The sequence below is a fragment of the Triticum urartu genome, chromosome 5, assembly GCF_003073215.2.
Source record: "Triticum urartu cultivar G1812 chromosome 5, Tu2.1, whole genome shotgun sequence".
Lineage (NCBI taxonomy): Eukaryota > Viridiplantae > Streptophyta > Magnoliopsida > Poales > Poaceae > Triticum > Triticum urartu.
Genome location: NC_053026.1, coordinates 658,331,390 through 658,357,709, shown reverse-complemented (window position 1 = coordinate 658,357,709; position 26,320 = coordinate 658,331,390). Strand labels below are relative to the sequence as shown.

The following is a 26,320-nucleotide window of genomic DNA, read 5'->3' as shown; positions in this document are numbered from 1 at the left end:
TGAATATCCAGGAACAAAAAACTGATTTTATAGCCACATTTGGTTGCTTACTTTTCGTGATATTATGCCCCCCTAACATTTAACATGTGAATACCCTTCTGTTTCGATTTTTATCATGACTTTTTCGTGATATAAAGATCCATATCTCACTATTTTTTTTAGAAAATCTCTCATTGTTTTTCATTCTTCAGAAAATCTCTCACTATTACTCCCTTCTTTTCGGTTTATAAGGCTTATTTCAACTTTTTTGTTTTTCCAATTTAGAGGACTTATCTTCATCTCATTTTTAGTTTTCAATGCGCATTAAATCTTTGCATGCAAGAATTAAATAGGAACACACCAATGCATGTAATGTTTCTACTCATCTAGTGGCCAAGCATGCATGCACTGCAATCAATCCAAATTAATGCATGAGTTTAATTGAGATAGTTTTGAAAAGTACTCCCTCCGTTCCATAATGTAAGATGTTTTTTCACACTAGTGTTGTGTCAAAAAACGTCTTACATTATGGAACAGAGGAAGTACGAGATATATTCCTCCACTCAAAAAATGACTGGTTGATGAGATTTGAGATTTGAGCATTATAAACCGAAAAGAAGGGAGTATATATTACGTGTCTAATTCCAAAGCATGGGCCAGCATTAATAAACCTATAATAATGGCTCAAAGCATGAAGCCATGGATCCAGAATTTCCATCGACTCCACTTTCGAGCAATGGCCAGCGAACCGCCGCCGCCACCGCCGATCCCCTCCACGGCCACCACCACCCTCGCCACCGCCGCCGACGGAACCACCACTACCATATCCTCGCTCGGCCAAGACCAGCTTCTCGACATCTTCCTCCGCCTGCCCAACCTGCCGGACCTCGTCCGCGCCGCGCTCACCTGCCGCTCCTGGATCGGCGCCGTCCGCTCCTCCCCGTCCTTCCGCCGGCAATTCCGCGCCCTCCACCCGGCGCCACTCCTCGGGATCTTCCTCGGAGTCGACGACGGCACCGCCCCCTCCTTCGCTCCCCTGCGCCGATCGGATCCCGTCGTCACCGCCGCCCTCCACCACGGCGACTTCTTCCTCACCTCCCTCCCGCTGGACGACGCCTGGACCGTCACGGACTGCCGCGACGGTTACGTCCTCCTGTGGAACAAGTGCTGGGCCGTGGCTGCGGTGAACCCCATGACCTGGGCTGTCGACGTCATCTCTTTCCCGGACGACATGGCGGATGGGAGTCTCCGCGATTTCGGCTTCCTTGGTTTCCACCTGCTGACTTCCGACGAGAATCCCCGGTCGTTCCGTGTGGTCTGCCTCTGCGCCGACGTGTCTAGGGTTCGTGCCGCCGTTTTCTCGTCCGAGACCTCGGATTGGGCCGTCCACCCGTGGGTGGAGATCGGTGGTGACAACAGCCTCAAGTATGGTGCAGGCACGCTGGTGGATGGTTCAGTTTACTGGCCTTTCTATGGCGAAGGACGCATTATCAGGATCAACACAACCACCATGGATGTCTCCTCTGTGGATCTACCTTCGCAGGCAATTGATTACTGGCAAGACGACTTCGTGGTTGGGGATACCAAGGATGGAGAACTCTGCATGGTCTATGCATCTGATGATTTTCTCCTCCATGTTTGGATCCGTAGTGTGGACGGCGATGGAATTGTGACTTGGGCGCGGCAGAACATAATCTCTTTCAGTGCACAAATTGATCAGGTCACTCGGGGCTTGGAGCACTAGTAGAAAACAGGCCTTTAGTCCAGGCCGGGTCAGCCCATTAGTCCCGGTTCAGTCCAGAACCGGGACCAATATGGGCATTGGTCCCGGTTCGTGAGCCCAGGGGGCCGGCCGCGCCACGTGGGCCATTGGTCCCGGTTCATCTGGACCTTTTGGTCCCGGTTGGTGGGATGAACCGGAACCAATGGGCCTCGCTCCTGGCCCACCACCATTGGTCCCGGTTGGTGGCTTGAACCGGAACCAAAGGCTCCCCTTTAGTCTCGGCTCATGTCACCAATCGGGACCAATGAGGTGCCTATATATACCCCTCGCGAGCAGAGCATCCCAGTGCTCTGTTTTTCTCTGGCCGAGGGGGAGAGGGCTTGGTGGTGCTCTAGCTCACCTTCTATGCACACAAGGTGTTCGATGAAATGCCCGAGCCACACTACTTAAGCTTTTTCCTCTCCAAGCTCCATTTTCCATAATATTTGTCTAGGTTTAGCGGTCCGTCATGCCCCGTCCCCGTCTTCACCGCCGTCGATCACCCGCGCCGAGCTCATCGCCGACACCACCGTGGTGAGCCTCTTGTTCTTATCTTCTTTCTGAAAGGAAAAATGTTCTTACTTGTATGTTTACATAGATATTTGTATTATTTTCTTACTTTTATTATTGCATCTTATATAGTGCGATGATTTTGGTATCCGCCCCCGTCGGCCCTCGTCCTGTCTATAATTCGGATGTGGTATATATATTATCTTTATAACTATTGGTTCATTTATTGTTTATGAAAATTATGCCGACCAATGTGACATAGATTTTATTTATGTAGGATGTATGTGAATCGGAAATGCCAACCGACCCTATTGTCGAGAGGTTAAATTTAGTTGAAGAAGAAAACAATTTGTTGAAGGAAAAAATAAAAAAAATTGAGGAGGAGAAGATGATATTGGAGTTGCATGTTGCGGGTGTCGTCGATGATCACAAGATCAAGATGGATGCAATGCGCTTGAAGATTAGAAAGATTAGAAAATATGCCATTCATACCGAGGCTTGGTATCATTATGCCGTTGGATCAATTGTTACCTTGGTTGCGATTATGATCGCATTTGTTTTCGCATTGAAATGTTTTACATAGTTTCAATGTATGGGTTTAATTAATTAGATGCTCTGGAGAGCTATATGTTGTTAGATGAGAACTATGTATGCACTTTGGTTTTAATGTGATGATGAACTTCTATTTATTTGGACACTTAATTATATATAATGCACGCAGATGAACCGGCAATGGATGTACGGTGACAGACACACCTGCGAGTACATTAAGGGCGTGCATGAGTTTCTCGATGCGGCTGAGGCAAATAAGCAGAATGGTTTTATGTGTTGTCCATGCACTGAATGTGGGAATACGAGGTCTTACTCTAACCGGAAAATCCTTCACTCCCACCTGCTTTACAAAGGTTTCATGCCACACTATAATGTTTGGACGAGGCACGGAGAAATAGGGGTTATGATGGAAGACGGCGAAGAAGAAGAGTACGATGACAACTATGTGCCCCCTGAATACGGTGATGCTGCAACGGGGGGAGCTGGTGAAGATCAAGAGGAACCAGATGATGTGCCCAATGATGCTGCAACGGGTGAAGCTGCTGAAGATCAAGAGGAACCAGACGATGTGCCCGATGATGATGATCTTCGCCGGGTCATTGTCGATGCAAGGACGCAATGCGAAAGTCAAAAGGAGAAGCTGAAGTTCGATCGCATGTTAGAGGATCACAAAAAAGGGTTATACCCCAATTGCGAAGATGGCAACACAAAGCTCGGTACCGTACTGGAATTGCTGCAGTGGAAGGCAGAGAATGCTGTGGCTGACAAAGGATTTGAGAAGCTACTGAAAATATTGAAGAAGCTTCCAAAGGATAACGAATTGCCCGACAGTACATACGCAGCAAAGGTCGTATGCCCTCTAGGATTGGAGGTGGAGAAGATACATGCATGCCCTAATGACTGCATCCTCTACCGCGGTGCATACAAGGATCTGAACGCATGCCCGGTATGCGGTGCATTGCGGTATAAGATCAGACGAGATGACCCTGGTGATGTTGACGGCGAGCCCCCAGGAAGAGGGTTCCTGCGAAGGTGATGTGGTATGCTCCTATAATACCACGGTTGAAACGTCTGTTCAGAAACGAAGAGCATGCCAAGTTGATGCGATGGCACAGTGAGAACCGGAAGAAAGATGGGAAGTTGAGAGCACCCGCTGACGGGTCGTAGTGGAGAAAAACCGAGAGAAAGTACTGGGATGAGTTTGCAAAGGACCCAAGGAATGTATGGTTTGCTTTAAGCGCGGATGGCATTAATCCTTTCGGGGAGCAGAGCAGCAATCACAGCACCTGGCCCGTGACTCTATGTATGTATAACCTTCCTCCTTGGATGTGCATGAAGCGGAAGTTCATTATGATGCCAGTTCTCATCCAAGGCCCTAAGCAACCCGGCAACGAAATTGATGTGTACCTAAGGCCATTAGTTGAAGAACTTTTACAGCTGTGGAATGGAAACGGTGTACGTACGTGGGATGAGCACAGACAGGAGGAATTTAACCTTAAGGCGTTGCTGTTCGTGACCATGAACGATTGGCCCGCTCTTAGTAACCTTTCAGGACAGACAAACAAAGGATACCACGCATGCACGCATTGTTTAGATGACACTAAAAGTATATACCTGGACAAATGCAGGAAGAATGTGTACCTGGGCCATCGTCAATTTCTTCCGACCAACCATCAATGTCGAAAGAAAGGCAAGCATTTCAAAGGCGAGGCAGATCACCGGAAGAAGCCCTCCATGCGTACCGGTGATCATGTACTTGCTATGGTCAATGATTTACACTACGTAATCTTTGGAAAGGGTCCCGGTGGACTAGCTGTTCCAAATAACGCTGAGGGACACACACCCATGTGGAAGAAGAAATCTATATTTTGGGACCTAACCTACTGGAAAGACCTAGAGGTCCGCTCTTCAATCGGCGTGATGCACGTGACGAAGAACCTTTGCGTGAACCTGCTAGTCTTCTTGGGCGTGTATGGGAAGACAAAAGATACACCTGAGGCACGGGAGGACCTGCAACGTTTGCATGAAAAGACGGCATGCCTCCGAAGCAGTATAAAGGTCCTGCCAGCTACGCTCTTACGAAAGAAGAGAAAGAAATCTTCTTTGAATGCCTGCTCAGTATGAAGGTCACGACTGGCTTCTCGTCAAATATAAAGGGAATAATAAATGTGACAGAGAAAAAGTTTCAGAACCTAAAGTCTCATGACTGCCACGTGATTATGACGCAATTGCTTCCGGTTGCATTGAGGGGGCTTCTACCGGAAAACGTCTGATTAGCCATTGTGAAGCTATGTGCATTCCTCAATGCAATCTCTCAGAAGGTGATCGATCCAGAAATCGTACCAAGGCTAAGGAGTGATGTGGCGCAATGTCTTGTCAGTTTCGAGCTGGTGTTCCCACCATCCTTCTTCAATATCATGACGCACGTCCTAGTTCATCTAGTCGACGAGATTGTCATCCTGGGGCCCATATTTCTACACAATATGTTCCCCTTTGAGAGGTTCATGGGAGTCCTAAAGAAATATGTCCGTAACCGCGCTAGGCCAGAAGGAAGCATCTCCATGGGCCATCAAACAGAGGATGTTATCGGGTTTTGTGTTGACTTCATTCCTGGCCTTAAGAAGATAGGTCTCCCTAAATCGCGGTATGAGGGGAGACTGACTGGAAAAGGCACTCTTGGAAGAGACTCAATAATATGCAGGGACGGATATTCTTGGTCTCAAGCACACTACACAGTTCTACAGAACTCTACCTTGGTGACCCCGTATGTCGATGAACACAAGAACAGTCTGCGCTCCAAACACCCGGAGCAGTGCGACGACTGGATTACATGTGAACACATCAGGACTTTCAGCAGTTGGTTGGAAACACGTCTCAGAGGTGACAACACTGTTTGTGATGAGTTGTACTTGTTGTGTTGGAAATATGCCCTAGAGGCAATAATAAAAGCATTATTATTATATTTCCTTGTTCATGATAATTGTCTTTATTCATGCTATAATTGTGTTATCCAGAAATCGTAATACATGTGTGAATAATAGACACCAACATGTCCCTAGTAAGCCTCTAGTTGACTAGCTCGTTGATCAACAGATAGTCATGGTTTCCTGACTATGGACATTGGATGTCATTGATAATGAGATCACATCATTAGGAGAATGATGTGATGGACAAGACCCAATCCTAAACATAGCACAAGGTCGTATAGTTTGTTTGCTAGAGTTTTCCAATGTCAAGTATCCTTTCCTTAGACCATGAGATCGTGTAACTCCCGAATACCGTAGGAGTGCTTTGGGTGTACCAAACGTCACAACGTAACTGGGTGACTATAAAGGTATACTACGGGTATCTCCGAAAGTGTCTGCTGGGTTGACACGGATCAAGACTGGGATTTGTCACTCCGTATGACGGAGAGGTATCACTGGGCCCACTCGGTAATGCATCATCATAATGAGCTCAAAGTGACCAAGTGTCTGGTCACGGGATCATGCATTACGGTACGAGTAAAGTGACTTGCCGGTAACGAGATTGAACGAGGTATTGGGATACCGACGATCGGATCTCGGGCAAGTAACATACCGATTGACAAAGGGAATTGTATACGGGGTTGCTTGAATCCTCGACATCGTGGTTCATCCGATGAGATCATCGAGAAGCATGTGGGAGCCAACATGGTTATCCAGATCCCGCTGTTGGTTATTGGCCGGAGAGCGATCTCGGTCATGTCTACATGTCTCCCGAACCCGTAGGGTCTACACACTTAAGGTTCGGTGACGCTAGGGTTGTAGGGATATGTATATGCAGTAACCCGAATGTTGTTTGGAGTCCCGGATGAGATCCCGGACGTCACGAGGATTTCCGGAATGGTCCGGAGGTAAAGAATTGTATATAGGAAGTGCTATTTCGGGCATCGGGACAAGTTTCGGGGTCACCTGTATTGTACCGAGACCACCGGAAGGGTCCCGGGGGTCCACCGGGTGGGGCCACCTATCCCGGAGGGCCCCATGGGCTGAAGTGGGAAGGGATCCAGCCCAAAATGGGCTGGGGCGCCACTTCCCCCTAGGGCCCATGCGCCTAGGGTGGGGGAAACCCTAAAGGAAGAGTCCTAGGAGGGGAAGGCACCTCCTAGGTGCCTTGGGGAGGAGGGATTCCTCCCCTTGGCCGCACCCCCTAGGAGATTAGATCTCCTAGGGCCGGCGCCCCCCCTTTGGCCCTCCTATATAGTGGGGGATGGAGGACTTCTTACCTTGGCCTTTGGTGCCTCCCTCTCCCTCTCCAACACCTTCTCTTCCTCCATAGTGCTTGGCGAAGCCCTGCCGGAGTACTGCAGCTCCATCACCACCACGCCGTCGTGCTGCTGCTGGAGCCATCTCCCTCAACCTCTCCTTCCCCCTTGCTGGATCAAGAAGAAGGAGACGTTACGCTGACCGTACGTGTGTTGAACGCGGAGGTGCCGTCCGTTCGGCGCTAGGATCTCCGGTGATTTGGATCACGTCGAGTACGCCTTCCTCATCCCCGTTCTTTGAACGCTTCCGCGCGTGATCTACAAAGGTATGTAGATGCAATCCGATCACTCGTTGCTAGATGAACTCCTAGATGGATCTTGGTGAAACCGTAGGAAAATTTTTGTTTTCTGCAACGTTCCCGCGTAGTTCTCTTGCACGAGTAGAACACAATTTGTTGTGGGCGTTGATGTTGTCAACTTTCTTGCCGCTACTAGTCTTATCTTGCTTCAACGGTATTGTGGGATGAAGCGGCCCGGACCAACCTTACACGTACGCTTACGTGAGACCGGTTCCACCGACTAACATGCACAAGTTGCATAAGGTGGCTGGCGGGTGTCTGTCTCTCCTACTTTAGTTGGAGCGGATTCGATGAAAAGGGTCCTTATGAAGGGTAAATAGAAGTTGACAAATCACGTTGTGGCTTTCACGTAGGTAAGAAAACGTTCTTGCTAGAACCCTACTTCAGCCACGTAAAACTTGCAACAACAATTAGAGGACGTCTAACTTATTTTTGCAGCAAGTGCTTTGTGATATGATATGGCCAAAGTTGTGATGAATGATGAATGATCTATATGTGATGTATGAGATGTTCATGCTATTGTAATAGGAATCACGACTTGCATGTCGATGAGTATGACAACCGGCAGGAGCCATAGGAGTTGTCTATATTTTTTGTATGACCTGCGTGTCATTGAGAAACGCCATGTAAATTACTTTACTTTATTGCTAAACGCGTTAGCCATAGTAGTAGAAGTAATAGTTGGCGAGCAACTTCATGGAGACACGATGATGGAGATCATGATGATGGAGATCATGGTGTCATGCCGGTGACAAGATGATCATGGAGCCCCAAGATGGAGATCAAAGGAGCTATGTGATATTGGCCATATCATGTCACTATTATTATTTGATTGCATGTGATGTTTATCATGTTTTTGCATCTTGTTTACTTAGAACGACGGTAGTAAATAAGATGATCCCTCATAATAATTTCAAGAAAGTGTTCCCCCTAACTGTGCACCGTTGCGACAGTTCGTTGTTTCGAAGCACCACGTGATGACCGGGTGTGATAGATTCTAACATTCACATACAACGGGTGTAAGACAGATTTACACATGCAAAACACTTAGGTTGACTTGACGAGCCTAGCATGTACAGACATGGCCTCGGAACACAGAAGACCGAAAGGTCGAGCATGAGTCGTATAGAAGATACGATCAACATGAAGATGTTCACCGACGTTGACTAGTCCGTCTCACGTGATGATCGGACACGGCCTAGTTAACTCGGATCATGTTATACTTAGATGACTGGAGGGATGTCTATCTAAGTGGGAGTTCATTGAATAATTTGATTAGATGAACTTAATTATCATGAACTTAGTCTAAAATTTTACAATATGTCTTGTAGATCAAATGGCCAACGTAGTCCTCAACTTCAACGCGTTCCTAGAGAAAACCAAGCTGAAAGACGATGGCAGCAACTACACGGACTAGGTCCGGAACCTGAGGATCATCCTCATAGCTGCCAAGAAAGATTATGTCCTACAAGCACCGCTAGGTGACGCACCTATTCTCCCTGCAGAACAAGACGTTATGAACGCTTGGCAGGCACGTACCGATGACTACTCCCTCGTTCAGTGCGGCATGCTTTACAGCTTAGAGCCGGGGCTCCAAAAGCGTTTTGAGAGACACGGAGCATATGAGATGTTCGAAGAGCTGAAAATGGTTTTCCAAGCTCATGCCCGGGTCGAGAGATATGAAGTCTCCGACAAATTCTTCAGCTGTAAGATGGAGGAAAATAGTTCTGTCAGTGAGCACATACTCACAATGTCTGGGTTACATAACCGCTTGACTCAGCTGGGAGTTAATCTCCCGGATGACGCGGTCATTGACAGAATCCTCCAGTCGCTTCCACCGAGCTACAAGAGCTTTGTGATGAACTTCAATATGCAGGGGATGGAAAAGACCATTCCTGAAGTATTTGCAATGCTGAAATCAGCAGAGGTAGAAGTCAAAAAGGAACATCAAGTGTTGATGGTGAATAAAACCACTAAGTTCAAGAAAGGCAAGGGTAAGAAAACCTTCAAGAAAGACGGCAAGGGAGTTGCGCGCCCGGCAAGCAAGCTGCCGGGAAGAAGCCAAAGAATGGACCCAAGCCCGAGACTCAGTGCTTTTATTGCAAGGAAAGTGGTCACTGGAAGCGGAACTGCCCCAAATACTTAGCGGACAAGAAGGCCGGCAAAACAAAAGGTATATGTGATATACATGTAATTGATGTGTACCTTACCAGTACTCGTAGTAGCTCCTGGGTATTTGATACCGGTGCAGTTGCTCACATTTGTAACTCAAAGCAGGAGCTGCGGAATAAGCGGAGACTGGCGAAGGACGAGGTGACGATGCGCGTCGGGAATGGTTCCAAGGTCGATGTGATCGCCGTCGGCACGCTACCTCTACATTTACCTACGGGATTAGTTTTGAACCTCAATAATTGTTATTTAGTGCCAAGTTTGAGCATGAACATTGTATCAGGATCTCGTTTAATACGAGATGGCTACTCATTTAAATCCGAGAATAATGGTTGTTCTATTTATATGAGAGATATGTTTTATGGTCATGCTCCGATGGTAAATGGTTTATTCTTAATGAATCTCGAGCGTAATGCTACACATATTCATAGTGTGAGTACCAAAAGATGTAAGATTGATAATGATAGTCCCACATACTTGTGGCACTGCCGCCTTGGTCACATAGGTGTCAAACGCATGAAGAAGCTCCATGCTGATGGACTTTTAGAGTCTCTTGATTACGAATCATTTGACACGTGCGAACCATGCCTCATGGGTAAAATGACCAAGACTCCGTTCTCAGGAACAATGGAGCGAGCAACCAACTTATTGGAAATCATACATACTGATGTGTGCGGTCCAATGAGTGTTGAGGCTCGAGGTGGCTATCGTTATGTTCTCACCCTCACTGATGACTTAAGTAGATATGGGTATGTCTACTTAATGAAACACAAGTCTGAGACCTTTGAAAGGTTCAAGGAATTTCAGATTGAGGTTGAGAATCAACGTGACAGAAAAATCAAGTTCCTACGATCAGATCGTGGAGGAGAATACTTGAGTCACGAGTTTGGCACACACTTAAGAAAATGTGGAATAGTTTCACAGCTCACGCCGCCTGGAACACCTCAGCGTAATGGTGTGTCCGAACGTCGTAATCGCACTCTATTAGATATGGTGCGATCTATGATGTCTCTTGCCGATTTACCACTATCTTTTTGGGGCTATGCTTTAGAGACTGCCGCATTCACTTTAAATAGGGCTCCGTCGAAATCCGTTGAGACGACACCGTTTGAATTATGGTTTGGGAAGAAACCTAAGCTGTCGTTTCTAAAAGTTTGGGGATGCGATGCTTATGTCAAGAAACTTCAACCTGAAAAGCTCGAACCCAAATCGGAAAAATGCGTCTTCATAGGATACCCTAAAGAAACTATTGGGTATACCTTCTACCTCAGATCCGAAGGCAAGATCTTTGTTGCCAAGAATGGGTGCTTTCTAGAGAAAGAGTTTCTCTCGAAAGAAGTAAGTGGGAGGAAAGTATAACTTGATGAAGTATTACCTCTTGAATCGAAAAATGGCGCAACTCAAGAAAATGTTCCTGAGGTGCCTGCACCGACTAGAGAGGAAGTTAATGATAATGATCAAGATACTTCTGATCAAGCTCCTACTGAAATTCTTAGGTCCACAAGGACACGTTCCGCACCAGAGTGGTACGGCAACCTTGTCTTGGAAATCATGTTGTTGGACAACGGTGAACCTTCGAACTATGAAGAAGCGATGGCGGGCCCGGATTCCGACAAATGGCTAGAAGCCATGAAATCCGAGATAGGATCCATGTATGAAAACGAAGTATGGACTTTGACTGACTTGCCCGTTGAGCGGCGAGCCATAGAAAATAAATGGATCTTTAAGAAGAAGACAGACGCGGATGGTAATGTGACCATCTATAAAGCTCGGCTTGTCGCTAAGGGTTATCGACAAGTTCAAGGGGTTGACTACGATGAGACTTTCTCACCGGTAGCGAAGCTGAAGTCCGTCCGAATCATGTTAGCGATTGCCGCATTCTATGATTATGAAATATGGCAAATGGACGTCAAAACGGCATTCCTTAATGGTTTCCTTAAGGAAGAATTGTATCTGATGTAGCCGGAAGGTTTTGTCGATCCTAAGAATGCTGACAAGGTGTGCAAGCTCCAACGCTCGATTTATGGGCTGGTGCAAGCATCTCGGAGTTGGAACATTCGCTTTGATGAGATGATCAAAGCGTTTGGGTTTAAGCAGACTTATGGAGAAGCCTGCGTTTACAAGAAAGTGAGTGGGAGCTCTGTAGCATTTCTCATATTATATGTAGATGACATACTTTTGATGGGAAATGATATAGAGCTTTTGGACAGCATCAAGGCCTACTTGAATAAGAGTTTTTCAATGAAGGACCTTGGAGAAGCTGCTTATATATTAGGCATCAAGATCTATAGAGACAGATCAAGACGCCTCATAGGTCTTTCGCAAAGCACATACCTTGATAAGATATTGAAGAAGTTCAATATGGATCAGTCTAAGAAGGGGTTCTTGCCTGTGTTGCAAGGTGTGAAATTGAGCTCAGCTCAATGTCCGACCACGGCAGAAGATATAGAAGAGATGAGTGTCATCCCCTATGCCTCAGCCATAGGTTCTATTATGTATGCCATGCTGTGTACCAGACCTGATGTAAACCTTGCCGTAAGTTTGGTAGGAAGGTACCAAAGTAATCCCGGCAAGGAACACTGGACATCGGTCAAGAATATCCTGAAGTACCTGAAAAGGACTAAGGAAATGTTTCTCGTCTATGGAGGTGACGAAGAGCTCGTCATAAAGGGTTACGTCGACGCTAGCTTCGACACAAATCTGGATGACTCTAAGTCACAAACCGGATACGTGTATATTTTGAATGGTGGGGCAGTAAGCTGGTGCAGTTGCAAGCAGAGCGTCGTGGCGGGATCTACATGTGAAGCGGAGTACATGGCAGCCTCGGGAAGCAATTTGGGTGAAGGAGTTCATCACCGACCTAGGAGTCATACCCAATGCGTCGGGGCCGATCAAGCTCTTCTGTGACAACACTGGAGCTATTGCTCTTGCCAAGGAGCCCAGGTTTCACAATAAGACAAGGCACATCAAGCATCGCTTCAACTCCATTCGTGAAAATGTTCAAGATGGAGACATAGATATTTGTAAAGTGCACACGGACCTGAATGTAGCAGATCCGTTGACTAAACCTCTCCCTAGAGCAAAACATGATCAACACCAGAATTCCATGGGTGTTCGATTCATCACAATGTAACTAGATTATTGACTCTAGTGCAAGTGGGAGACTGTTGGAAATATGCCCTAGAGGCAATAATAAAAGCATTATTATTATATTTCCTTGTTCATGATAATTGTCTTTATTCATGCTATAATTGTGTTATCCGGAAATCGTAATACATGTGTGAATAATAGACACCAACATGTCCCTAGTAAGCCTCTAGTTGACTAGCTCGTTGATCAACAGATAGTCATGGTTTCCTGACTATGGACATTGGATGTCATTGATAACGAGATCACATCATTAGGAGAATGATGTGATGGACAAGACCCAATCCTAAACATAGCACAAGGTCGTATAGTTCGTTTGCTAGAGTTTTCCAATGTCAAGTATCCTTTCCTTACACCATGAGATCGTGTAACTCCTGGATACCATAGGAGTGCTTTGGGTGTACCAAACGTCACAACGTAACTGGGTGACTATAAAGGTATACTACGGGTATCTCCGAAAGTGTCTGTTGGGTTGACACGGATCAAGACTGGGATTTGTCACTCCGTATGACGGAGAGGTATCACTGGGCCCACTCGGTAATGCATCATCATAATGAGCTCAAAGTGACCAAGTGTCTGGTCACGGGATCATGCATTATGGTACGAGTAAAGTGACTTGCCGGTAACGAGATTGAACGAGGTATTGGGATACCGACGATCGGATCTCGGGCAAGTAACATACCGATTGACAAAGGGAATTGTATACGGGGTTGCTTGAATCCTCGACATCGTGGTTCATCCGATGAGATCATCGAGGAGCATGTGGGAGCCAACATGGTTATCCAGATCCCGCTGTTGGTTATTGGCCGGAGAGCGATCTCGGTCATGTCTACATGTCTCCCGAACCCGTAGGGTCTACACACTTAAGGTTCGGTGACGCTAGGGTTGTAGGGATATGTATATGCAGTAACCCGAATGTTGTTCGGAGTCCCGGATGAGATCCCGGACGTCACAAGGAGTTCCGGAATGGTCCGGAGGTAAAGAATTATATATAGGAAGTGCTATTTCGGGCATCGGGACAAGTTTCGGGGTCACCAGTATTGTACCAGGACCACCGGAAGGGTCCCGGGGGTCCACCGGGTGGGGCCACCTATCCCGGAGGGCCCCATGGGCTGAAGTGGGAAGGGATCCAGCCCAAAGTGGGCTGGGGCGCCACTTCCCCCTAGGGCCCATGCGCCTAGGGTGGGGGAAACCCTAAAGGTTGAGTCCTAGGAGGGGAAGGCACCTCCTAGGTGCCTTGGGGAGGAGGGATTCCTCCCCTTGGCCGCACCCCCTAGGAGATTAGATCTCCTAGGGCCGGCGCCCCCCCCTTTGGCCCTCCTATATATAGTGGGGGATGGAGGACTTCTTACCTTGGCCTTTGGTGCCTCCCTCTCCCTCTCCAACACGTCCTCCTCCTCCATAGTGCTTGGCGAAGCCCTGCCGGAGTACTGCAGCTCCATCACCACCACGCCGTCGTGCTGCTGCTGGAGCCATCTCCCTCAACCTCTCCTTCCCCCTTGCTGGATCAAGAAGAAGGAGACGTTACGCTGACCGTACGTGTGTTGAACGCGGAGGTGCCGTCCGTTCGGCGCTAGGATCTCCGGTGATTTGGATCATGTCGAGTACGCCTTCCTCATCCCCATTCTTTGAACACTTCCGCGCGTGATCTACAAAGTTATGTAGATGCAATCCGATCACTCGTTGCTAGATGAACTCCTAGATGGATCTTGGTGAAACCGTAGGAAAATTTTTGTTTTCTGCAACGTTCCGCAACATGTTGTCCAGGGGACCATCTTTGACTGTATTGACTTACAAAGGATAAGAGATAAATGGAAATACATTTTACACGATCGCCCAAGATCAAAAGAGCACCAACCAAAACAGCGATGTCCGCTTTGATGCAGCAACCGAGAGCGGAAAGGACACATATTATGGTTACATAGTGGACATATGGGAACTTGACTACGGACCTGATTTTAAGGTCCCTTTGTTTAAGTGCAAATGGGTCAATCTGTCAGGCGGCGGGGTACAGGTAGACCCACAGTACGGAATGACAACAGTGGATCTGAAAAATCTTGGGTACACTGACGAACCGTTCGTCCTAGCCAATGATGTGGCACAGGTTATCTATGTGAAGGACATGTCTACCAAACCGAGAAAAAGAAAAGATAAGGAAGCGAATACATCATACGATGAGCCAAAGTGCCACATAGTTAATTCAGGAAAAAGGGACATCCTGGGAGTGGACGGCAAGACAGACATGTCTGAAGATTATGAAAAGTTTTATGAAATTCCTCCCTTCAATGTCAAGGCTGACCCAAGCATCCTGATAAACAATGAAGATTATCCATGGTTACGGCGCAATAAGCAAATGACACAAGCGAAGAAAAAGTGAAGACTTTCTCCCGCAACTATTATGATGATACCATGCCAACTTTGTAACACACGAACATGCTACCATTGTCCGTTTTGTACATGCACATGCTATGTGGGTGAAATTATGATACCATGCCAACTTTCAACTTTTTCAGAGTTCATTTGAAATGCTTTCATTTCTTATGGTTTGGCCCTCGTAATACCATGACCATTAGTCCCTGGCCCATGCCAACTTTCAACTTTCTAAAACTAATGGCACTAACAGAAAGTTTATAATTTTGCTCCTCGCCCCTGGCCCATGACCATTAGTCCCGGTTTGTGCCACAAACCGGGACTAAAGGGTTGGTCCTCGTTGCGGGCAGAGTTTAGTCCCACCTCGCCAACCGAAGGGGGCTCACACCGGTTTATAAGCCCTTCCCTCTCTGCCTTGTTGAGCTCCTCTCAAAGTGAAAATAGATGCCCTAATAGAGAAAAGTTTAACCTAAATTCATAGTGAATTTCTCTGAAATTCATAGAAATTTACTAGGAATTTAGGTTGAATTTTCTCTATAAGCGCATCTATTCTCATTTTTTAGTAAGTTAATCACAAACTTGTGATTCAAACAATTTTCAAAGAATTCAAAATTTAACTATTCAAATTTGAAAACTAATGGCACTAACAGAAAGTTTATAATTTTTCTAAAACTAATGGCACTAACAGAAAGTTTATAATTTTGCTAACCTAAAAGCAAACAGAATTAAAAACTAAAGCAAAAAAAAAGAAAATAAATAATGCAAAAAACAAATCAAAAAAACAGGAAAAAACTAATTTTATAGTAAAGTTAATCACAAAATAAAATGGCACTAACAGAAAGTTTATAATTTTTCTAAAACTAAAAGCAAAAAGAATAAAAAAATAAAGCAAAAAACAAAAAAAATAATGCAGAAAACAAAACAAAAAAATTAGAAAAAAATAGCAACAATAAGTATTTTGTTGTAAGTAGAAACAAAATAAAATAAATAAAGCAACAAAGAAAACAAAAAAAAGTGTTTTCAAATTTGAAAACTAATGGCATTAACAAAACGTTTATAATTTTTTTAAAACTAAAAGCATACAGAATTAAAAAATAAAGCAAAAAACAAAAGAAAATAAAATAAATAAAGCAACAAAAAAACAAAAAAATGCCACTTACTGGGCCCCCACGACCTGAATACGACTAGAAACCCATCAAAGGGCCAGGATTCAGTCCCGCAGGAGGCCCAGTAGGCCCACAGGCATAGCAGTGACAATTAGGCTCGTAAGCCTGCAATGGAGAGAAGCTCGACAGGGGTGCGGCAGTGGGGCTTATAAACCACTACGTACCCCTCTCAACTAGCGAGGTGGGACTAAACTTTCGACGCAGCAGCCGTACAAGGCCTTTGGTCCCGGTTGGTGGCCACCAACCGGAGACCAAAGGCTGCCGCTGGTCCCGACCCTTTGCAGCTGCTGAAAAGAGGCCTTTGGTCTCAGTTGGTGGCATCAACCGGGACTAAAGGGGGGCATTGGTCACGGTTTATGCCACGAACCGTGACCAATGCCTTTGCTATATAAGCCAGCACTTAGGAAAATTTCACATTTCCCTTGCAGTTGCCCCCCGATGATGCTGAGCACATCGACGCTGCCAGGCTGCCCCAACGCCACCCGCCGCCCCAGTCGTCGCAGTCGCCCGTGCCCCGAGTCGCTGTCGCCCGCGCCCTCGCCGGCCGTCGCTCATGCCCTCGCCGGCCGTCGCCCGCGCCCTCGCCCGACATCGTCGCCCACGCCCTCGCCCGACGCCGTCACCCGCGCCCTCGGCCGACACCGTCGCCGCGCGCTGCCGTCCCCTGCCCCGACACGCGCCGCCCCTGCCCCGTCACCGTCGCCGTGCCGCCGTCCCCTACCCCGAACGTCGCCGCCTCTGTGAGCACCGCACGTCTGCCGCCGCCACCGCCGCCGTCCATTTTTTTATTATACATGCTATTTTTTTACATGTTTTTAGATTTTCATATATATGTGTATGTATGTATTTTTAGATATACGTATTTTTTGATGTATGTTCATATATGTATATATGTAGTTTTTACATGTTTTTTGTATGTATGTATGTATTTTTTCAATTGTATTGATGTTTTAAAAATACATATATGCAAAAGTTAGATTTTTAATTAGAAATTTTTTATCTATATATGTTCTCTGATTTAGTACATTTTAGGTTAGTTTCATTTTAAAAAAAGTTTTATATATTTAGGAAGAAGGAATAGAAGGAAGAAAATGTTTTATATATGAGGGTCGAGAGGGGGTCGTCGAACATGAGAGGAAGAAAAAGATGAAAAAAGAAGAGGAAGAAGAAAAAAAAGAGGAGAAGAAAGAATAGAGGAGATCTTCTCCTCTATTCTTTCTTCTCTTCTTTTTTCTTCTTCTTCCAATATGTATTAGTTTTTTTATTTAGGTTGTTAATTAGTAGATATTAATTTGTTCATATATGTATGGATGCATGTGATATGTATGTATGTATGTATCGGGTATGTCATTATTGATATACCCACTACCCGATAACTTCGACATGAGGGGGTCGAGAGGGGGTCTAGGGTCGCCGAGGGGTCGAGGGTCGTCGAACATGAGAGGAAGATTCTTCTCCTCTATTCTTTCTTCTCCTCTTTTTCTTCTTCTTCCTCCTCTTTATTTTATCGGGAACGAGGGTCGTCGAGGGTCGCCGAGCGGTAGAGGAGAAACCCTAAATAGAAAGTATCGTCGGTGTGAGATACATGTACCGTCGGTGTCGGATACTACATCCACGTCCCACAAGTGGCGCGGGCTTCGACGCCCACGTCACTTGTGGGACGTGGATGTAGTGTCCGACACCGACGGCCACATGTATCTCACACCCACGATACTTGCTATTAAGGGTTTCCTCTACCGTTCGGCGACCCTGACCCTCGACGACCCTCGTTTCCGATAAAATAAAGAGGAAGAAGAAGAAAAAAAGAGAAGAAGAGAAGAAGAAGAAAAAAAAGAGGAGAAGAAGAAAAAAAACTTCTTTGAAGGGGTGAAAGCAAAGAGACATCCACCTCCAGAGGAGAAGGTAGATCCGGTGAAAGCGAAGCGCACTCTGGCTGCCCTGACAAAACCACCCAAGTCTCCGCCGAAAGGAAACTATGAGCGCATTATTGGAAAGGAATTTGCCGAAGCGGAGCAGTCGGGAAGTACTGTCAGTGATCAAAGGCTGAAAGAACGACGAGCTGGGAAACAAATTGCCCAGCTCGGTGAATAAGCGAAGCAATCGTGCCCCCTGCTCAAGGTGCCTAGCGACAACGTCGCTAATGATCCGAGGATGGTGCCCGGTTATAGCAATCTTGCCGATGACCTGCCCGACGATGTAAATTTTGAACCCATGGAGGTGCAGATACAAAGATACGAGTACGTGAAGCCTCTCATCAAAGATGAAAGATCTCTATCAACGATGATGTGAAGATTGCATGATTGGTACTTGAAAATCTGCAGAGACTCTGGGGGGAGGAGTACTTTGTATGGGAAAGTTAAAAAGGAGCATGACCTCGTTGGAATTGAACTGTTGCCTGTTCCATTTGAGGAGTTCTTTCAGTTTTTCAATCAATTGGCCCTCGATAAAACAACGGTCACCTGCTACTGTCTGTAAGTAGTACTACTTCTGTCATTAAGTCTCTCTATATAGCTCAGCTCTTTCATTGCATGTATTTATAATCATCCTCACTATATTATGCAGATTGAAGATCGCCGAATTGAAGAAAAGACAAGTCGGTGATATTGGGTTCATTAACACATATCTCATAGATGCAACTCAGGTTAAATTTCATGCCGCAGATACCGAGGCCAACTTGCTACGATCGTTGGTAATAAATGAAAACAAAGATATAATACTCTTTCCTTACAACTTCAAGTGAGTGTTACTGTCTTGTGCGTATTCGGTTTCCCTTATATATATTAGTCAAGGTTATAGTAATGTAATTGATGAGTTATGCATGTGTGTGCAGTTACCACTATATTTTCCTAGAGATTAAGCTTGAGCAGGGACTAGTAACTGTCTTAGACTCAAAACGAAAAGATCCCTAGGACTATGCGGACATGACTCAAATGCTCGAGAAGTAAGTTAAATCGATCATTATCCACCATATCAGCAACTTTGTTCATTTCCTGATATATCAAGTAATTGTTTTCTTTGTCTGGCAGCGTTTGGAAAAAATTCTCCAAAAAAGCTCCAGGACTCCCGAAGAAGCTGCAATTTAGACACCCGAAAGTAAGTACTATAGTAGCATGTTCCGCGCATCTCCTATTGATTTGGCATTCTTGCTTATCAGTTTGATTGACCTCTATTTCTTGTAAAGTGGTTGTGGCAGGAAAAAGGGAATGATTTCTGTGGATACTACGTTTGCGAGTCCATCCGCCACACGACCTGTGAGCGGGGCTACACTGACGAACAATATGAAGTACGTAAATAACAACATTCACAATTTTATTTTATTACCATCATTTGTGTTGAGTTTCATTCATTCATATATATATGTATTGATCCCCTTCTTCAAATTAGATGTTTCAGAAGTGGGATGAACTCCTAGCACCAGCTCGCATGTGAGCAATTCAAGAGGAATTGGCGGCATTCTTTCTTGACCACGTGATTGCTGAAGACGGAGAATACTATGTGGACCATGAGTCCGTATGATTATATTTGTAAGAGATAATTATTGTATATATGTAGCCGGTAGTGTCGGATAGATAGATATACGAGAACTTTTTGTTCGACCAATCTCTCGGAGAAGGAGAGGTGGTCGACATCACTTCTCTCTGTATGCATATATGTTCATGACGATCTTCTGTTTCCTTCGTTTGCTTACTAGCTAGCTAGCGTGTCTAATCCTCTCTATACGTATGTATAGTACGTAGCGTCGACCAAGCACGGATATAAGAGGGGACACTTCTCTCTATTAATTATAGCTAGCTAACACAATATATGAAACACCTAAATTAATCCCCAAAACCCCCAACCCCCTTTTCAAAAAAAAACAAAAACCCCAGCCACAGAAATGCTGACGCGTGGATGCCTATTGGTCCCGGTTGGTGCCACCAACCGGGACCAAAGGGTCTCCTGCCTGGGCTCCGCGCACAGGCCACGTGGAAGCCCATCAGTCCTGGTTCTGGATTGAACTGGGAGTAAAGGGGCAGGGCATTAGTACCGACCCTTTAGTCCCGGTTCAGGAACCGGGACAAAAGACCCTTACGAACCGGGACAACAGGACCTTTTTCTACCAGTGGAGGGCCAAGTCAGAGTTGTGCAAATGAGGTCCGGATGTGTCTACTTGTCCATGACACGCATAACCCTTGCTGGCACACAGCGCACCTGGTTCTTCTACCTTTCATTGGAGACCATGGAGATCGAGTTACTAATCCATGGCACATTTGATGACTGTGCCTTTCCGTATCATATGGCCTGGCCTCCTTGTTTGATTGCTTATGATGGGTGCAAAACACATGAAGTTGAAGCTTCTCCCTAAAGTCTGCACTTGTTTGCCATACGAGGAAATGAATGAATGGGATTACTTTGCTGATGATGCAGCATAATATCTACTTAGTTGGCATTGAAAACTGGAAGATCGTGCCTTTCTATCTTAATAAATAATGGTTATGCTCATAGATACCTTTAGATGCTTGATAACCATTGGTACAATTCTGGAGCTAATGAATTTATGGAAGATTGGATTTTCATCTGCTGCAAACTTTCTATGGAATACTGCTATGCTGTGTTTGCTGCCAGGCCTCATCGATTAATTTGTTTCTACCGTTTATAATCATAATAAACTCTGAATGAAATCAACTTTCAGATATGCATCTGTGATTCTAACAAGAATCCCTTGATACACATCTTGTTCTTATTGCCGCACAATCTCTTCATCTTTTAGGCTGCAGATTCTCTTGTCTATCAACCTTTGTTGTTCTTTGTCGCGCGCACACAGCTAATAATATAAATCAGCTTTAAGTGATTTTTCAGTATGCTCCTGACCTAACTTTAATGGTGGCGTGGTTACTTGCTACTTGTTATACTTGTGTTTCAGTTCGAAACGTTAGGCAGTTGGTCCCTTGCTTGACTGGATGACGAAGTTTTTTTTAAAGTAGTTGTAGTTTGTGCATTCTTTCTGCATCTGCTGTAGCTTGGCGGTATTGTTTTCCTCTGTATTACCTGCAATTTATGTTTAATTTTTAAAAAATTGTCGCACAAGATCATCTTGTTGCAAGAAAGCTGATTTTGAAAATGTCAGGTGTCAACTATACTCTGTTTCTTCGGGATACTTTTTACTAACACAGTTTCTTCGGAGTAGAAGACCACCTTATTGCAAAAAAGTTGTGTTTCCTGTTATTTTTTTAGAAGATTGGATTTTCATCTTGTTATGGCCGGTTTAGCTAGACCCACCGGGCAATCTTAGCCCACAAGTTATCTTAGGTTAATTCTTCTGCAAGTTATCTAGCTTATAAATATAGGCTGTAAGACTCTTTTTGGAATTAAGCAATAAGAAGATTATCTCTATTGCCCGGCTCCCAGAGGAGCCGGAACCCTAGCCGCCCCCTGCCTCTTGCACTGCCGTCGCCATCCTCCTCTTCCGCGACGGCGCCCAGCCGCCGGCGCGGCCGCTCATCGCCACACCCAGCCCCCTCCTTCCCCTACTGCCTACGGCCAAGACCGGGCAGAACCCTAACTCCTAACACCTTGGTATCAGGTATCCGGGTTTCGACCATGTCTTCACCGCCTCCAAACCCGCCACCACCGCAGCCGCCGCTGCCCAACGCCTCCCCCACCGCCGCTGCCACCAATTCCACCAATGCCGCCGCTGCGTCGCCGGGCACCACGGCCTCCCTATCGGCGCCAATCTCCCCCGCACCCGACACCACGCCGGGCCAGCGCCAGCCACAAACCCCCCTCCAGCAACCACCGCCGTCGCCTCCCCCAGCGCCGCCGCAGTTCACACCGGAGGCCATGGCCGGCGTGCTCAACGACCTGGTCGTCGCGGTCCAGGGCATCCGCCTCTACTTGGCGGGCCCGTACGGGCCGCCTCCACCGCTTCATCCTGCCGCGTCCGCGGGCCAGCAGGCGCTGCCATGGTACTCAGTACCGGCGGCCACCACCGGCGGCTACCCGGCGCTTTCCCCACCGGCGGCTTTGACGCTGCCTTGGCCGCAGTGGCCGACGCCGTTCGCGGCGCCAACCGCGCCGCCCGCCACCACCTAGGGACCGCAGTGGCCGACCTGGGCCCCGCCGCCCGCGCCGTCCCTCACCGCGCCATCCCTCCCGGCGGCAACGGTGCAGGTTCCACCACCGCCCCCTCCCAACCCTAGCCTGGGCCGGTCCTCGCCGAGCGGCCTTCCGATCCAGGAGGTCTGTTTCCCTTCGTCACCGTCGCCACTTCCTGGCTGGCTCCACGGGCCGCCGTCAGCCTCCATGGAGGCCCGGCCGCCGTCAGGGTTCCAGTTGCAGCCCGAGGCGTCGGGAGCCACAGGGGACTACGCCGGCCCTTCCACCCTGGACCGAGCTCCGTCATCAGCCCTCCGTACCGCTGAGGCAGTGGGCTAGGGCGCGCCACACCAGCAGCCGCCCCGGTTCGCAAAGATCGACTTCGCCACGTACGACGGTTCGGACGACCCGCTTTAACTGGCTCAACCAGTGTGACCAGTTCTTCTGTGGACAGCGCACGCCCGCGTCGGAGCGCACTTGGCTGGCTTCCTACCATCTCCGCGGGGCCGCCCAGACATGGTACTACGCCCTCGAGCAGGACGAGGGCGGCATGCCACCGTGGGATCGCTTCCGCGAGCTATATCTTCTTCGATTCGGACCACCGGTACGCGGGAGCCGCTTGGCCGAGTTGGGCCGCCTACCGTTCGCCTCCACGGTGCAGGATTTCGCCGACCGCTTCCAGGCACTAGCATGCCACGCGCCTGGTGTGACGGCCTTACAGTGGGCGGAGCTCTTCGTCGGCGGCCTTCCCGACCACATCCGCGTGGACGTTGAGATGAAGGGGCCACAAGACCTTCAGACGGCCATGTACTACGCCCCGCGCGTTCGAGCGCCGCGCGGTGGCCATCCAGCAGGAATCACCGTCCCGGACCGCCGGGTTGCTACCCGGGCCGGATTCCGCGCAGGGTCGGCCACTGCGACACCCCTCGTCGCGACGGCGGCGCGGCAGTTCCGCCAGCTCACATCAGCCGAACTGCTCGAGCGTCGTCGCCAAGGGTTATGCTTCAACTGCGAAGAGCCCTACACGCCCGGCCATGCCTGCTCGCGACTCTTCTACCTAGAGGTTGCAGACTACATTCCGGAGGACACCGTCGCCGCCGACCTGGCCGCCCCAGCTGTCGAGAAGGTGTTTGACGCTGGTTGATCGCCTCCAGGAGTTCCGCAAGCGCTTCCCCACCTTACAGCTCGAGGACGAGCTGTTTGTGCAGGCGGGGAGAAGTGTTATGGCCGGTTTAGCTAGGCCCACCGGGCAATCTTAGCCCACAAGTTATCTTAGGTTAATTCTTCTGCAAGTTATCTAGGTTATAAATATAGGCTGTAAGACTCTTTTTGGAATTAAGCAATAAGAAGATTATCTCTATTGCCCGGCTCCCAGAGGAGCCGGAACCCTAGCCGCCCCCTGCCTCTTGCGCTGCCGCCGCCATCCTCCTCTTCCGCGACGGCTCCCAGCCACTGGCGCGGCCGCTCATCGCCACGCCCAACCCCCTCCTTCCCCTACTGCCTACGGCCAAGACCGGGTAGAACCCTAGCTCCTAACACATCTGCTGCAAACTTTCTATGGAATACTGCTATGTTTTGTTTCCTGCGAGGCCTCATCGATTAGTTTGTTTCTACCGCTTATGTCTGTGTTCTTTCATTTATTGAGAGAAAAACACGGGACAGCAAGTTCTGGAAACTTGGAAAGTAAATAAACTCTGAATGAAATCAACTTTAAGATAATGCATCTGTGATTCTAACAAGAATCCCTTGATACACTTCTTGTTCTTTCTAACCGCACAATCTCTTCATCTTTTAGGCTGCAGATTATCTTGTTTTTCAACCTTTGTTTTCTTTGTTGCACGCACAAGTAATAATATAAATCAGCTTTTAAGTGCTTAATTATTTTTTTCTTATGCTCCCAACCTAACTTTAATGTTGGCATGGTTACTTGATACTTGTTGTACTTGTATTTCAGTGAAATGGCAGCGGCGGCGGCGCCGCCGGCGAAATGGCAGTCGACCCATGCCTCGTCCTCCTCCACCACCGTCTCCTCCCTCAGCAAAGATGACCTTCTCGAGATCTTCCTCCGCCTCTTCGACCTCCCGTCCCTCATCCACGCCGCGCTCACCTGCCGCTTCTGGCTCCTCCCCGTCCTTCCGCCGCCTCTTTCGCGCCCTCCACCCGGCGCCACTCCTCGGGCTATTCCTCGACCCGGACGGCACCGAGATGTCCACGTTCATCCCCGCGCGCCGCTCCGACCCCGCCGTCCGCCGCGGCGACTTCTTCCTCACCTCCCTCCCACACAAGGACTAGTCTTCCCCGGGGTGGCAGGTCACCGACTGCCGCGAAGGCCGCGTCCTCCTCTGGAACCTGCTCGACTGGACGCAGGTCGCCGTCCTCAACCCTTTGACCTCCGCCCTCGACTTCCTCCCGATGCCGCTTGATGACATGTTTGCTGGGAGCGGTGACGAGTACAGCTTCCTCGGTTTCCACCTGCTGTGCTCCGGCGAGAACCCCTCCTCCTCCTTCGGCGTCATCTGCGTCTGCTGGGATGTCTCCAGGGTTTGTGCCGCCGCCTTCTCATCGGAGACCTGGGAATGGGCCGTCCACCCATGGGTCCACATCAGTGCAGAACTGCAGACAGGAGGCTAAGGTTCAGGATCAGGAGTGGCATGCTGGTGGGCTTTTCCGTTTACTGGCCTTACTGTTAGAATAGAGTTTGTAGAGATAGCTGTTTAAACTCTATTTTGTTCCTATCTCTTCTTCTGTTCTGTTCTTCCTCTCCAAGTTATATCTCCCTCTCTCGATGTATTCTGGAAGTATCCTAGCGATATTCCAAACCTTGTAAGCCACGACAATCCTTCCATAAATATACATGCGGCCCGAGCAAAGGGTTCAACGCTTCCTATCAAATCTTACATGGTCATCAGAGCCCTTCCTCTCGTACGTCTAGCTTTCCTGAAAGATCGATCTAGTTGATCGAGAGAGAAACCTGAAACCTAACCAGAGAGAGGCATCGAGAGAAATCATGTCAGGCACCAACGCCAGCACTGCTGCTTCCACCATCACCGCCACCAATACCACCCTGATCGGTTCCACCATGAGTACCCTGTCCACCCAATCCACACCATCCACCTATGCATCTTCCTCCTCCCACATCAGCGTCTCCTCTCTCAGGTCTCCTCCATCTGAGAAGCTCACGAGGACGAACTTCCTCCTCTGGAAGGCCATCGTGCTACCACAAATAAAGGGAGCACAGATGGAGCACTTCCTGGACGCCGCAAGCCCGACGCCCCCTCCTACCATCACCATCACCAAAGATGGGAAAGAGGAGCAAGTCTTCAACTACGCTCGGTCGATCTGGTTCGCCCAACAGCAACAGGTACAAGGATACCTTATGGGGTCTCTGTCACGTGAGATTCTTGCGCAGGTCGCTACTCTTCAGACGCCGGCCGAGGTATGGAGTGCCATCCACGCCTCCTTCGCTGCCCAGACGCAAGCACAGATCGTCAACACCCGCATCGCCCTTGCCAATCTGCACAAAGGGAACATGGGCATGCCGGAATATCTGGCGAAGATCAAGGCCTTCGCCGATGAGATCGCCTGCACCGGTGATCCCCTCTCTGAAGGAGAGCTAACCTCCTATGTGCTCAAAGGGCTAGACATCGAGTATAACCTGGTGATCTCAGCCCTGGCTGCACGTATCGAGCCGGTGACCGTCCAGGAGCTTTACAACCAGTTGCTAAGCTTTGAAGCTCGCATGAATCTGCTACAAGGTAAAAATCATCGCCAGTCATCAGTTAACTCTGTCACACATGGTCGTGGCACTGGAGGCCGAGGCCGTGGTCACCGCGGTCACCAGGGGCGCGGGCGCGGCAACGGCAACAACAGCGGGCGTGGGCGCGCCAACAACTCTGGACCACGCCCCTCCGGCGCCTCCTACTCCAACACCAGGCCGCGTTGCCAGCTCTGCAAAAAGTCAGGGCATGAGGTGAAAGACTGTTGGCACCGCTACGATGAAGATTAC

At 48.1% G+C, this 26,320-nt stretch overlaps 1 protein-coding gene across 1 annotated transcript; it reads left to right on the top strand.

Annotated features, from left to right (window-relative positions):
• The first annotated feature begins 715 nt into the window (after positions 1-715).
• On the top strand, positions 716-20,584 carry LOC125507674. The gene is made up of 2 exons (XM_048672174.1): positions 716-1,712; positions 20,331-20,584. The coding sequence occupies exons 1-2, from the start codon at positions 716-718 to the stop codon at positions 20,582-20,584; spliced, it is 1,251 nt and encodes a 416-aa protein (XP_048528131.1).
• Positions 20,585-26,320: the final 5,736 nt, after the last annotated feature.

Coding starts and splice junctions, on each gene's coding strand:
- LOC125507674 (XM_048672174.1), top strand. CDS start 716: ATGGCCAGCGAACCGCCGCCGCCACCGCCGATCCCCTCCACGGCCACC. Junction 1,713..20,330: donor TGATCAGGTCACTCGGGGCT/TGGAGCACTAGT, acceptor GACAACAGGACC/TTTTTCTACCAGTGGAGGGC.